The sequence below is a fragment of the Lycium barbarum genome, chromosome 6 (assembly GCF_019175385.1).
Source record: "Lycium barbarum isolate Lr01 chromosome 6, ASM1917538v2, whole genome shotgun sequence".
Classification (NCBI taxonomy): domain Eukaryota; kingdom Viridiplantae; phylum Streptophyta; class Magnoliopsida; order Solanales; family Solanaceae; genus Lycium; species Lycium barbarum.
Genome location: NC_083342.1, coordinates 108,226,253 through 108,241,083, shown reverse-complemented (window position 1 = coordinate 108,241,083; position 14,831 = coordinate 108,226,253). Strand labels below are relative to the sequence as shown.

General features: G+C 34.3%; 1 protein-coding gene across 1 annotated transcript; it reads right to left on the bottom strand.

Moving 5' to 3' along the window:
• Positions 1–312: 312 nt before the first annotated feature.
• LOC132645342 (uncharacterized) lies at positions 313–5,836 on the bottom strand. The gene is made up of 5 exons (XM_060362279.1): positions 5,682–5,836; positions 5,330–5,541; positions 4,711–4,799; positions 3,717–3,830; positions 313–823 (listed from the first exon to the last, which is right to left on the bottom strand). The coding sequence occupies exons 2-5, from the start codon at positions 5,529–5,531 to the stop codon at positions 608–610; spliced, it is 621 nt and encodes a 206-aa protein (XP_060218262.1). The 5' UTR covers positions 5,532–5,541; positions 5,682–5,836; the 3' UTR covers positions 313–607.
• Between the last annotated feature and the right edge of the window lie 8,995 nt (positions 5,837–14,831).

Sequence of the window (14,831 nt, the reverse complement as noted above, 5' to 3'; positions counted from 1 at the left end):
AGCTGCACATATGGTGTTAAGAATGGAAATAATTTTAATCTAGAGTACGGTTTAGAACGACCTGGTTAGTTTATCTAGTTTTCCCAATTAAACAGTTTTTTCAGCTTACATTGGTTTCATTAATCACAAAAGTGTTTTGATTATGGTATAAGATATTACTTTACCATTAACACCGTATTAATAACAAATCGTTACTTCAAAAGGATTGATTATTATTGCATTTATAAGAAGAATCCATAATTTATAATTGGAAACGAAAAGAAATTCGATAGTCCAAATAAAATTAAGATGAAGTAGCAGGTTCATCAACACTGGCCAGGGAAACAATTGGAATACCAATAGCATTAAGCAACATAGATGAAGCCCCTGTAACACTCAACTACAAAATTCATGGTTACACTAGCAGATAATCATGTCTTCCGAGATAATTGCTGGATAATTCATCGATGAACGAGAAAACCAAATTACAATCACCATGATTACGACTACTACAATAATATGTCACTAATATTGCAAGCTTCCTTCATTTTTAAGATTATAGACCAAAAATGTATACAACTGCAGTTGGGTTTAACTCCTTTTTACCCCATGGGTCTGTAGTAGTGCTTTAGTTCCTTCTACCTTTATTACGCCTCGTAGGTACCGTTGTCCAACCAGCCTCGTCCACTTCAGCTTGCTGCTTTATCACAGGTTCAACTATCATATCCTGGCCCAAACTTGACTGTGTTTCCATAGAATCAATTGCCATATCTGATGCATTGTTGCCCAAGTTCTCATTTCTGTCACCGCCATCATTACTACTATCGTCGTCGTCACTAGCATCCTGGAAAGTTTTGGAAAAAGGAAGCAATAAAATCAATCATCGTTCACTTAAATCCATAAAATTATTGAGCTTTTATTGTAGAGATTATTTAAAGCATTTTGCCCGCAAATAACTAGGGAAAAAAAAGATGCATTACAAGGGCAATATTCAAGAGAGCAATAGTTTCAGTACAATGCACTTTTTCACTTGGGAATGATATTGGTCAAGATATCATCATAATCATACTGAGATGGGAATTTATTTTGAGGCTGCTAAAAATAATATACGAGGAGACGGCTGGAGAAAGTTCAAGACATTTCATAGAACTTCTAGCTTCACTTTTGGGGCTAAAAGGAAATCAGGAACATTGCCATTTTGGAAAAACTCCCAACTAATTAATAGCAAGTGGAAGTATTAGAATAACGTTCCCATCCCCGGAGAGAAAAGTGTCATTTCAATAAAATAACAGCATACAACAATTATGGGTAGGAAAATTTACTTCGCATCCGGGAAAAAATCACGATCTTCCAGAATTTATTACAGATTCAGATGCATGGTATGAGTGGGTTGAAAGGAGGACAAATTTCTCGCAGATTCACTGATTCAGGTACCTGCTACCTCCCACCAACACGGGTACCGGGTAACTTTGTCCACTAAGACTTGCTAACGAAGTGGCTATAGAGGTTTAACATTAGTTGTACTCATTGTGTATGTGTCATTAAAAACGAGTATGGTGTTGAAGGATACTGGTGTTCCAGTGATGTTAGAACACTCGTCGGTGTTTCTGCTTGGAACGGCATCAAATAACTTTGACCTTGCTGCTTTAAGGCTAAAGTTGGATTCAAAGTTGGTAATAGCAGAATAATTGTTTGTTGAATGGATGCTTGGGCTGGTCAAGGCTTTTTGATGGACTTATTCCCTGGATCATTTACCTTAGCAGTAAACAACACTTCCTCACTGGCTGACTTAGAACCAATGGGTGTGAAATATCAACTTCAGAGGAAATTTTAATGATTGGGGGGTAACTAGGACTCTGAACTTTTTAATCTGCTGAGCGTGAATCTGCAGCTGTCAGATTGAGAGGATCATTACATGGAAACCCCACAAAAAAAGTAATGCTCTCTGTGAATTCTTGCTACATGGATCTTGTAAAGGTTAATAATCTAGCAAAGCCTTGGCCGAAAAAAGAAAAAAAAAATGAAGGCCCAAAGTGCCCGTCAAGGTTGCATGTTTCACATGGATAGCGAGCAATAAGCTTGTCTTACACATGAGAATCTACAAAAGAGAGGGATCATCATTTATTTATTTTTAATCAGGGGGAGAGGGATTGTCCTAAAACAATAGTCATTTGTTTTTGCACTGTCATGTTACTGCATCTGCACGATTGTGGCATATCTTTTTGAATATGATTGGGTGGCAATGGGTCATGCCAAGTACAACAGGGAACCTTTTGAGATGTATAGATAGGGAGCTAGAAAGGCGAAGCTTCTCTGGTGGAACACTGTATATACCGCATTACCACTTGCATATGGTGGACTAAATAAAATGATATAAATAGAAGATGGAATGAAGATGTTTTTTTTTTAATCAAGTAAAAGTATTTTCATTCATAAACATGGCCAAACTGACCGTATACAAGGGAATGGAATGAAGATGTTGACAACGATAAAGGCTAATTGTATATTTTTGTTTTGCTTTTGGTATGGACAGTAATAGGTAAATGAGGTTGAAATAGTGCTACAGGTACCAGAATCACTACAGGACTACCTGAGGCTGACTTTTGTTTTTTGGTGCTCCTTTGCTGATTTTGTACAGCATTAACAGAACACCCTTCTTACAGTATTTTTTATAAAATATACCTTACCTTCTCCAACATAGAGTACAAAATCCTCCTATATTTCCTCTGAAAAGTTCAGGGAACTAAAGAAGTTGCAAGAAGTAACACTAACAATGTTACTTGTTACCATTTAAAAAAAAAAAAAAAAAACTTTTTGTATGCACACTTGCACAGATATTTCTTATTCAAACTTGTATGCACAGATATGAATCAGTGCTAATTCACTGCAAGATTACCAACCAGCTGTGGGACTTGATTTGGAATTTGTTTGAGATGAAATGGTGTATGCCAAGAACAACTACATTGCCAGAGAGCTCGCTTGCTGTATCTGGTGGCTGGTGTGTAGTGAAAGAAACCAAGGATACTTAGGTGGGAAAAAGGATACTGTCCTTAACTGAAATATAAATGTTTGGTTTTGCTATATTGTGGTGCAAAAGGCTGACGAATATGTTCTAGACAGGCTGTTAGTGTTTCTCAGATCCTTACTGGAATTACATATGGAGTTGAATTTTTGGCCTCTTTTGCTATGTACATATTCAGCATTTCCTACTGTTGGTTTACATTAATAAAATGATTACCTGACTTATCAGATAGAATTCATATGTGAACCCTAACTAATTTGGGATCGAAGAGTAGGTGATTGATTGATAGACTACCATGTTAGGTAGCATGCAAATCCTAGCAACCATTTTCAGATGTGAGAATGAGTAATCCAGCATTGTGCTTGTCATGTTACAGAATGGTTGCATATCTTGTAAGGTCTTTTTTAATTCTTCTCAAGTTCCTATTTCCTAAGAACAAGCAACACAAGTGCAAAACCCACAATTACCTTCATCTCATACGGTTAAATTTTCACAAATACTTGATATGTGAATTAAGGCCTATATTCCTTCTACATAAATAACTCATTCAACATACTAGTTATTTCTTTATTACTGTTTGTTATGCATGTGATAGGATACAGCCAACCTTATCAAAAATGATAGGATATAGCGAAATAAGTAGACCATCAACAGAGAAACTTTTCCACCAATCACAGACAGAATAAATATGCTGCCTATAAAAAAGGATGCTTACTTGTCTGACATAAGTAGCAGGTCTCCTCCCAACATTTGTTTCTCTTAGCACTTTGATTGAATTGAAGTTCCCTTCCAGACACTCTTCATGCATATACATCAATTTTTCTGCTACCTGATAGAGATCACAAATGTTGCTTTGTTATGGAAGCATACTCCACAACCTTACAGAAATGCATGATCACACTGAACAAACAAATCTCCAAGCAAGCTAGTATTTGATGATTTCGATCTGAATAGACCAGTGCAGTTCCAAATGATTCATATAACTGACCCCAATTCTGTCCAACATAGAGGCATAATTAATTTATTGATTGATTTGGAACAAAAAGGTCTTGGCCCGTCTAACATCACCCGTCTGTCATAACGAAGACTCTAAAAGCAACAATGTGCAGCACCAAGAAATCCTTGATACCCACAAATTTCTAAAACGGCAAATGGACCTTATAACCCAACAAGCATCATCTAGAAATTTGACTGCTTGAATGATTACTTTAATATCTACAGATTGCTCCTTATGAGGAATTCAACCATAGAAAGCCGCTTGAAGAGGGAGACCTGCCTACGTTTTTAAAGCCTCAATCTTTTCTTTTCTTTTTTTTCTTGAGAGAGGAAGATTAGAGCTTGAGTATTCTAACCTACAAAGCAAAACTCCGGTAATCCAAAGTTCCTCATTGAATGAGCACATATTTTTTCAAAGGGTTACAATACTCAACAAGGATAGGCAGAACTCCAATACATTCCTTCTCTTCTATTGTTCAAATTTCCGACTGCAAATAATTTATAATTAAAATAAGCAAAAAGATGAAATATCCAAGTTCAAACACAGGAATTCATAGTATTCATGAAAACAACTACTCGTGTATGAAAAACTGCTCCACTTAATTGCACTGTCTACAAGAAATCATTCCCAAATATATTTTCCAGGTTACACTAACAGCCAAAAAGCCAACAGAGATAATACAAATTACACTGACAAGGAGTTAGCACTCTACCTCCTCAAGGCTGCCATCATTGACTTCAGTATTTAGAGATATCATGAACTCATCTAGAATATCTTCTATATCATCCATATATACTTTTTCTGCATAGGAAGGAACCCACAACAATAAATGAAAAACAAATACTTTAATCAAACAATAGAAGGGAGGAAACAAGGATATATTAGCAGCTTTAAACGCCTCTACTCCATCCTTTTCAATATCTGTTAATTTCCTTTAGAAAAAATGCCTTCTTTTATACTTACTTCAATTTTCAATATTTCCATTTCAATCATGTTGAACACCAGAAGACTCAAAGGTTATCTTTAGGGCCCGTTTGGCCATGGATAATTTTCACTTTTTCCGGGATTGTATCCCGGAATCATGTTTGGACATAGAATTGTTACAAAGTTCCAAAAACTCCAAACACCTGTTTTCACTCCAAATCACTCACAAAAATTCAACATTTGTCCAAACAAAACTCCAATTTCCAAATAACATTTTTCAACTTTTTCTCAAATTTCACATTTTTTATGTCCAAACGCCCACTTAACATGTTATATTCTAGAACTAAGTGTCCAGTAAAACTAAAACACATAAAATTAAAACAGGAGTATTAAACAGCAAGAAGTACCTTTGGATTGTGTGAAAGCGTTAAAAATGTCAAGATTGAGCTGATTAGATTTTTCACGAGTGCCTCGACCACCCCACTCGTTTTCGATAGCCATTTGCAAGGCGGTCCATCTACACAACACCAACCCAATGCCTTCTTGTAGCTGTGCAGCTGCCTCAGCCGTGAGTTGCTGAACTGATGCTTTGCTGCTACTACTTTCCATTCTAAACACTCTGCAAAAAATTAAGAGTCGTAATTGTAAAGAGAAACCAATAGGTCAATAGTGGATTTTAATTCTGTGTGGCTTGCAATTGGGAGATTAATGTTAAAAATTTGATTGAGAAAGGGTTATTTTAGGGTTGAGGGGACTTACGGGTCGGGTTTTGGATGCACAGGGAAAATGGTGGCGCGTGGGGAAGAAAGGGGTGCGAGGCAAATTAGGGCACGAGATTTTGTAGGAAATTAGCCATGTAACTACTCAACTAGAGTAGTCATCAGAAGTGTCCATTATGATTTTTTTTTTTTTTTTAACACAAAAATGGAGTGGATACATAATGGGAAAACATAATTAATTGCCCGCCCAACTCAAACTAATTACTCGCTCATGCCCCTCCCAAACTATTTTCGCTTCTGCTGTTATACCCCATTTTAACCGGGTTAAATTAGAAGTATGACATATTGGTGATTCCTATTTTTTTTTTGTGTTAAGGAATCGCCACCTAATTATTTATGGTGAATTAGGACACCTAAAGTTTATTAAAGTTATTTTAAAGTTAATTATATTTTAAAAGTCTACGAAACTTAAGATTCTAGGTAAGGGTTCAATTAGTCTAAAGGGAAGTTATTAGGCATCCTTTAAGACTCATTATCAATGGTTAACAGACCGGACTTATAATTAATTAGGCTAAGTGTAAATATAGTATTATAGAAAAAGAAAGTAGTTTTGTAAGTATGGCTAAAGTTATAGACAGACATGTAAGAATACTATTTAAAATAGAACTTGTAGAAAAATAATAATTTGTATAAAAGAATACTTTTAATGCTATTTTGAAATACGACTTATAAATGTTGTTAAGGTTTCAACTAATGATGTTATTTTAAAAATAAAGCTTGCCAAAGATAGTTTACATATGAGTGGGCAAAAATGTGAATTTATGCAGCGTTTTGATAGATATTTGAAACAATTCAAATGGTGAGATATTAACGATTTTTGTATTTTAGGAGTATGAATGAAGTACGAAAATAATTAATGCGAGTTTTATTTTATCTCTTTCATTATTTCTTATAAACTATGCTCAATCAAAGTATGTGCAATTTGGATAAATCTAAAAAAAAAGTCATTTACAAACGTGTGCTTTAATTCATATTAGTCTATTCATTACGTTTGAATTCTTTAAGATAGTGAAAATAAATTACGATTCCCTTAGCTAGAAAAATGTAGTCATACTATTTTTTAAGAATCAATTATTCGAATATATAAAATATTATAGATGCCATAAATAACTATAATATAGAAGGAGAATGAAATCTATGGGGCTAATCGTGAGTTTCTCTCTTAAGTTAAGCTACCCATTATGTTAAAGTTAAACCCACTAATTTATTAGAATTCATCTAAGCTAATAAAAATAAGATAAAATGTTAGTCATACAAACAAATAAGAATACACAACAATAAAATAAGGAAGAGAGGAAAAGAGTAAATGGGTACGGCCCATTTATTAAGGCCCAATTGCTGCAAACTGTTTATGCTATTGGGCTTCAGCCCAAATTTTATGTATTGCTGCGGCCCGTTTGCCACCTATTGGGCCTTGGCCCAGATTTGTTTTCTATTTTTTGGCTGTGGATTGGGCTGCTATGGTGGAGATCATGTTGGGCTGTTGGCCCAACGCCAAATGTGGAAGGAGACAAGTCCGAGGGACTCGTATGCGATAGCCATGCATAAAAAATGAAAAGAAAAGGATTAGTATGTGATTAATAAATAAGACTAAACATACACTCAAAACAAATCAGTAGATTATGTATATATTGTGCATATTTAGATATATCTCATGTATATGCATTCATAAGTCTAAACAACATCAATGTAAAACAGTAGCTAAAGCAGGGAAAAGTGCAGCAGCAGGTGCATTATTTTGCACCACCAAAATGCAATCTCTCAATTGCATTTAGAATTCGAAATTCTCAGTTCATGCAAAGTAAGAAAGGGGTAAAGGATGAGTATTTTTTTTTACACTGAAATATAAAGATAACAAGCTCAAAAGCTATCGAATTCTTTTGTATTTATTATAGTTATACTTCTTAGTTCACTTTTAAGAGAACAAACTGTCAACTGTATTCACTTGATCAGGCTTAACAAAATAACTGGAGACATGAGATGCCACTCACATATATGGACTGAGAAATTCAGAAGGAAGACTATACTATCAACAGATGGGGAGGATTAAACCAAATACCAAGTATGGCAGTATTCCACTATTGAAACAAATGCTTAAAACAGAACAAACATATATTGCATTTTAATCATTTTAGGCATGTCGGGATATGGGAACGATTTTCAACATCCTCAATATGTTTCAACTCAAACAGAGGTAAATTAGAATGTCTAAGCATATTCCAAGGTAACTTGCTCTTTAACACTTCCCTATGCTAGGCTTATTTGTTTACTTATGTAGCAATTCGTAATCATCCAAAAGGGGTCCCATGGTGTTGTTATTCCGTGAAAAGGGATCTTAGTAGTCCAAAGTAGGTAGTACTTAAGCCTTGAGGGTAGACAGTTGTAAGAGAGCACACATCAAGTCAACTGTTAAAATAACTTCAACTCGGACTGCTTCAAAATCATACAACCAGTTCTCTTTATAAGGTCAAACATAAACAATCCCAAAAAACATTTAAAGATATCAGATTAACACTCAAAGAAGAAGTAAGAGATAATAATGCATCCGAGTTATTCTACATTATAGGCATAGGAATCTTAAGACCACGTGAGACCTATTACTTTATCTTATCAATCTGTTAATCAGCCTACTGGTCCTTCGTCTACCTTCTAAATAAACTAGTTCCGTCATTAACCCATTATACTACCTTATCTCAGGATAGGACTTTTGTTTCTAATGAACTAGATGCTTAGATATTGACCCTGTTTTCAATCCTTTTATGCAACTGAACTTTCTAATATGGAACCTGTTAAGAGTCTTTTCAACCTATACTAGTCCATATTTAAATAAACTTATTCCTTTCAGTTGTTAATCTACCTTTAAATGGCCTAACCAGTCTATATGATCTAACTCAAGTATGAAGTAAATTGAGAATGGATTTCAGAATCTTTCCGCACCTAGAGTAAACTAGGCTAAACTGATAATATAAACCCAATATTCATGTTTAAACGAACATGATCGATTTAAGTTGAATCGCAATTAGTAAATCACTAAAACGTAGACTGGTCATATATATTAGCTAAAGAATGAAGATCAAATGACAAAACCATCAGCCAAGAAAATTGAACTTAAACTAAGTTAACATATGAACACACAAACACTATTAACTGCTGTTAAACTGCAAAATCTAAACTAAACTAAGACATGAACCTACAAACATTATTAGAACTGAAACTAAACTAACTAAACCTTACATGCATAATATTCTACATTACTGAACTGAGATTCAGCCAAATTGAAACAACAAACACACGAACATATCAGAAACTTCAGATTTGAAAGAAAACGAACACACTGACACAATCTGCTACCTATGCTGATCATAAGTAAGGCAGAAAATACCTTTTTACAGCTAGAAATCATCCACTTAAACCTAGTAACATTCGTTTACGACATATTATGTCCTTAAGGGACGGCTTCGACTAATAGAGGACCCTACTTGAGGAAAACGATTAGTTACATACAAAGTCCACCCCTATGAGGTTATATCCAGTGTTCAGGAAAGCATGAAGCGGAAAAAAGCGACAAGGTCCCGCTTCACGCTTTAAGCGAAGCGTGAAGCGAAGCGCCCGCTTCATTGAGGTGAAGCGCAATTTTTTTAAAAAAAGAGCAAAATAAATAGAGAATATATATATAAGCAAAAGTTCAAATTCAAAACTAAAGTAGATATCCATAGACTAAAAGTTCAAATAAAAAACTAAAGTGGATATCACAAAATCCTCCAGACCATAGGACAAACAAAATCAAAGCTACTAATAGTTCGACATCTAGTTCTTATTCTTCTACAAGATTGTCAAAATCTTGTACTCCCACATCATCATAATATTGCTCATCATCTTCTTCAATTTCATTATCATCTTCTTCAACTTCATCAATTAGGGAATGACTTGTAGCTACTTCTTTTCCCTTCCTATGTTGGCTTGAAGTATTCCCCCTTAAACCATACTGGTTCTCCTCTACCCCCATTTCCTCGGCAACAACACCGAAAGTGAAATCAGAATCTCCCTCAAAACCAGAGCAAAAAAAAACAGCAAAACAGAGCAGAACCCTAGAATTCGCGAAAGAAAAAACAGTACGAATGTGAAGAAAAAAACAGAGCAAAAAAGAGAGCTTGAAAGAAGAAGAAGAAAGAAAGAAAGAAGAAAAGCCGAGCAGAACCCTAGAATTCGAGAAAAAAACAGAGCTTTCCTGGAGAAAAAAACAGAGCAAAGAAGAGAGCTTGAAAGAAGAAGAAGAAGAAGAAGAAGAAGAAGAAGAAGAAGAAGAAGAGGAAGAAGGAGGAGGAGGAAAGAAATTACCTGAAAGTGGAGAAGAAGAGCTGCTGCAAAACCCTAGCTGATTGTGAGTAATAAAATTTCTCAAAGTCTGAGGATTTCAAATAACTGGACTAATTATTTTATTAAAATTGACCTAGACTTATTATTTTATTAAGATTTAGACCTTCAAGTATTATTTTATTAAAATTGACCCAGACTTATTATTTTATTAAGATTTTGACCTTCTAGTATTATTTTATTAAAATTTTGACCTGGACTTATTATTTTATTAAAGTTGTCCTTTCAAAAAACAGCCCACAACATAAAGCATACGCTTCAGCCGCTTCACCGCTTCAGCCTCAGAAGCGTCCGCTTTATTGGGTAGCCTCCGCTCCACTTACCTGAAGCGACAAAGCTTCGCTTCACCGCTTTAAGCGAAGCGTAACGGTGAAGCGCCCGCTTTCCTGAACACTGGTTATATCAACATAAGATTACTAATTAACTGATTTACAAGTCCATACATACAACTCAAACTAATTCAAGAAACGCAAATATACATGCTCATTGGTATCCTAGTAATTAGACTGAAACAGATCCAACTAACCAATCTTAAGCGTAAGCAATGGGCTCAAGACCTACTGACCAACTAAAAATGGAACAAGGTCTAATACATGCCTGTTGATGTAACTACACTCAGAATTCAGATTTGGAATCAAACAGAATTCAAAAAACCAACATCGACATGTTGTATAATCATTTTGTCGTATTTAAATCTAAGCAGATTACATTCGTCGCAGGGTCACTACTTAGAACAAACAGAGTAAAGAGGGATAGTTCAGAACTGTTTTAACCATATACACAGTATACCTAAGGTATATACACCATGATGTGTATATCAGATGTATATCGAATGCATACCTCCCCTTTTACCTTGATACCCACCGTATATCCTATGTATATTCAGATTTGAATAGGTTCTAACTCCTGAGAATTCGGTCTAAGCATCCAAAACTACGATGTACATCTTTCGAATTCATTTTAGTAATCAACATCCTATCCTAACAGCACCCAAACATCAAACAAACAACACGACGACAGGGAAACTACATAATTAACTAACTGGAGCAAAAACTAAAGACTGAAAATAAGAAACGTATCAAGATTTACCTTTTTTGGGTGCAGTGAACTGAGGTCGTCGGGGTTTCAAATCTACTCTCTTAAACTCGCGAACGATTTCGCAACTCAGATCGAAACAACCCAGAAATTCTTCTTTATCAGAAGTGTTCAAAAGTAAGCTAAAGTGGCTTCTCCAATCATATGAAATTTGGGGTAAGCTATTGACCCAAAAAGAAAATCCCCAATCAGTGTTGAATCCCCGATTTAGAGTAGTGATGAAAAATGGAAAAATTGAGGGTAGCCAAGTATCCTTTCGCGGCTAAAGTTCACCGGAAAAAAGGAAAAGCAGTTTGGAAAATAGTTGAGTATCTCTGGAAACACTGAATCCCCTTTTTTTTTCGATCTTTTCTCCTCCCCTTTCTCGATCTGTTTTCTTGTTGATTTCCCTCACTTCCCCCCTAATACGATTCAACTTCGATTCATTTATAGGGTTTTGATTGTATTAAAGTAAAGAGAGGAGCGTATGAGAGAGACGGGAGCGGGGGACAGGCGTGGTGGAAGTGGGAGGAGCGAAGTGGGGACAGTGGTGAGTGGAGGAGCGTGGTAGAGAGAGAGAGAGAGAGAGAGAGAGAGAGAGAGAGAGAGAAAGAGGGTAGGGTAGAGAGAGAGAGGGGAGGCGGCTGAAGGAAAGAGAAAGGGAAAGGGAAAGGGGTTAGGTTTTACGAAAAATATAAGTGGGTCGGGTAAAATTTGTTTGGGCTGGACCGGGTAAAATATGGACTGATTTAGGTTTAATCCAGTGGGCTGGTCTGTTGGGTAGGGGAATAAAAATGTGGGTTGAATATTTGGGCTGTTTAATATATAAGCTGATCCGTTTGTTGGTCCGAAAATGTGGCCCTTTCTTCCTTCAATTAATTTATTTGGGCTTTTAACTTAATAACCAGTACAAAATATACTATGTGAAATACGTAGAAAAATAAGGATTTAACAAAGTGTTGTCTTGTAATTAAAATTTAACGAGTCTAAACCCGAAAATGAAACGATGACGAACCATTTAAAATTTGTGATAAAGTAATGCTCGTAATGTTGAAAGTAAAAATAGTGAAAATTAATAGTAGTAGCAATAAAAAAATAAAAATAGTGAAAATAAAGTATTTAGCTTGTTAATAAACTTAAAAACCCGAGTAAATAAAATTAAATAAAGGAGGGACAAAATTGGGTGTCAACATCTGCCCAGCTCGGTCCAAACTAATTAGCCGACGTGCTCTTCTCGCTCAAACCCCTTCCTCCATAATATCATCACAGTATATTTATATACTATCATGGAGGAATAAGAGAAGGATTTAAGTAGTCCTCCATGATACCATCAGAGTATATGTATATAAGATGATGGTATCATCGAGTTTTTTTGGAGAAAAGTGTGTCATTTTTAATAAATGAATATGTTTATTGATAGTACCGTCTTAGTATATTTATACCATGATCGTATCATAAGAACTCACACAAGGACTGAAACATCTTTCGTGATGCCATCTCAGTATATTTATATATCATGATGGTATCATGGAGGACTAAGAGAACGATTGAAGCAATCTTCAGTGATATCATCTCAGTATATTTATATATCGTATTGGTATCATAATTGGGGGCATCTCGGGTAAATACTTTTAATCTTTTCTGGGGGTAGGAAAGTAATAAGGGTATGGGCGGGCAATTATTTTAATTTAAGGGGGCATGCGTGATCTTTCCCCGTAAATAAATAGATATATATGGCTTGTTTGGAAAGCTACCCATGTAACTGGAATTGAATGTAATTAGGTATAATTCACAGTTTGACATGCTTGTAAGGCTAAGTAATTACATGGTCAACATGTAATTGGGTGTAATTGGAAGGGTAATTACACTCTGCAATTCTCAATTGGGGGTTGAGAACTATGTGTAATTACACTTTGTAATTACAAAGTTACTTTTTAATTGTTTTTTTTTCTTTTTATTTCAATTTATTTTCTTTTTAATTTATTCTTTATTTATATTAGTTTAATTTCTTTTTTATTTTTACATTTTAAATTATTTTCATTTTTTAAAATATTTTTTTCTATTATTTATCTTTCATTTTCTTTCTCCTCATTTCCCAACCTTTACTTTATGTGATTCTATGTAATTGCTCTTTTTTTTTTCTTATTTTCTTTATTAAGCATAACTACGTTATTATTCTAATTTTTGAAACTACACTTCCTAATATTATAAACAATGAGTCATTAGCAACATTGACATATAACGAGTGATGTTATTAAAGTGAAATTCTGTTGTTGAATAAGGTTATAGACTTGTATATGTTTTCGTTTTTGGTTGAGACTTATATATGTTTTCACTTTCTTTTGAATTAAATTTACTTAACTTATGTTCGAATTTTATGTTATGTTGGAATCTGACATAAAAGTATCATGTTAAACTTTTTTTTTTTGGATTTCAAATTTAGGTTATATTTTTTATTTCAATTTATTTACTTTAGTACTATTCACTTATTGTTTTACATTTCATGTTGTTCGTTTACCACTTACGATGTTTTTTTTTTTTTTTGACAAATATTTGAATAATGTTATGACAATATATGTATAAATATTAATCTTTTTGTCAAACATCCAGCTCATTATGTTCTTACAAAATGTATGCTTTTAATTAATTAAAATAAAAAATTAATTATTTGAAAAATATATACAAATTTTACAATATTACTTACAAATATGTTACTATTAATTAATATATTTTCAAAGAAACAATATGTATCTTAAATACCTAATTTAACATATCATTTATAAACCTAATTTTTATTTTTAAACTAACCTAACTGTGCAATTATACATGTGCAACCAAACAATATGCTTGTTATTACACTGTAATTACGTTATGACAAAACAAATAAATCATCGTAATTATGATACTATGTAATTACTACGTTGTGTAATTATTACCGTAATAATTACACCAATTCCAATTACCAGGTGGCTTTCCAGAAGACCCATAATTGCTTTTGCAAAAGCTACACAAACAAATAAGAGTAATCAATTTTTCACGTACAATTTATTAAACCAAACGCCTTCAATTTATATACATCAAAACTTTTTTGTAGTCCTCACAGGGTTACATTTGTAATTTCACTTTTTTTTTCTCATTCAATAAATGCATTGCACGTATTGTCCTTTGTTGTGATGAGTCACCAAAAATAAAGTCGGTTTCAACTTTTTTAAAGCTTCCATGGTTTCCATTTGTTTTCCAGCATCTTCCCGATCTGAGGCCAAGGTAAAATTTCTTTTCCTCCTTGTTAATGTCTTTTGATCAATTAAAGGGTTTTAGCTTTTGTTTCTAATTTATTTGCAGACCAACCTTCTTCATCTCCATATCTTTCACTCCTAACCAATTTCATTGTATCCTATATTAAATCCATATATTGAAATCAAGAAATAGTTGGAGTGTTTGTGTGTGCTGGTAACTGAGTTATGGATATTAGGGGTAGATGGCGGAACCACTTCGATTTGTATTGAACTGTCGAATAACCTCTTTGGTTAAAAGTTCAAACTCATATTTTTTTTCGGTGTGGGTGGGTGGGTGGGGGGTGTTGGGTGAGTTAGAATAGGAAAGGCAAAAATGGAGAAGATATTGAGACTATTCTTTGGCTCTAATGCTAACCCTAAAACTAATTTACAGTTGATTGCAGCAT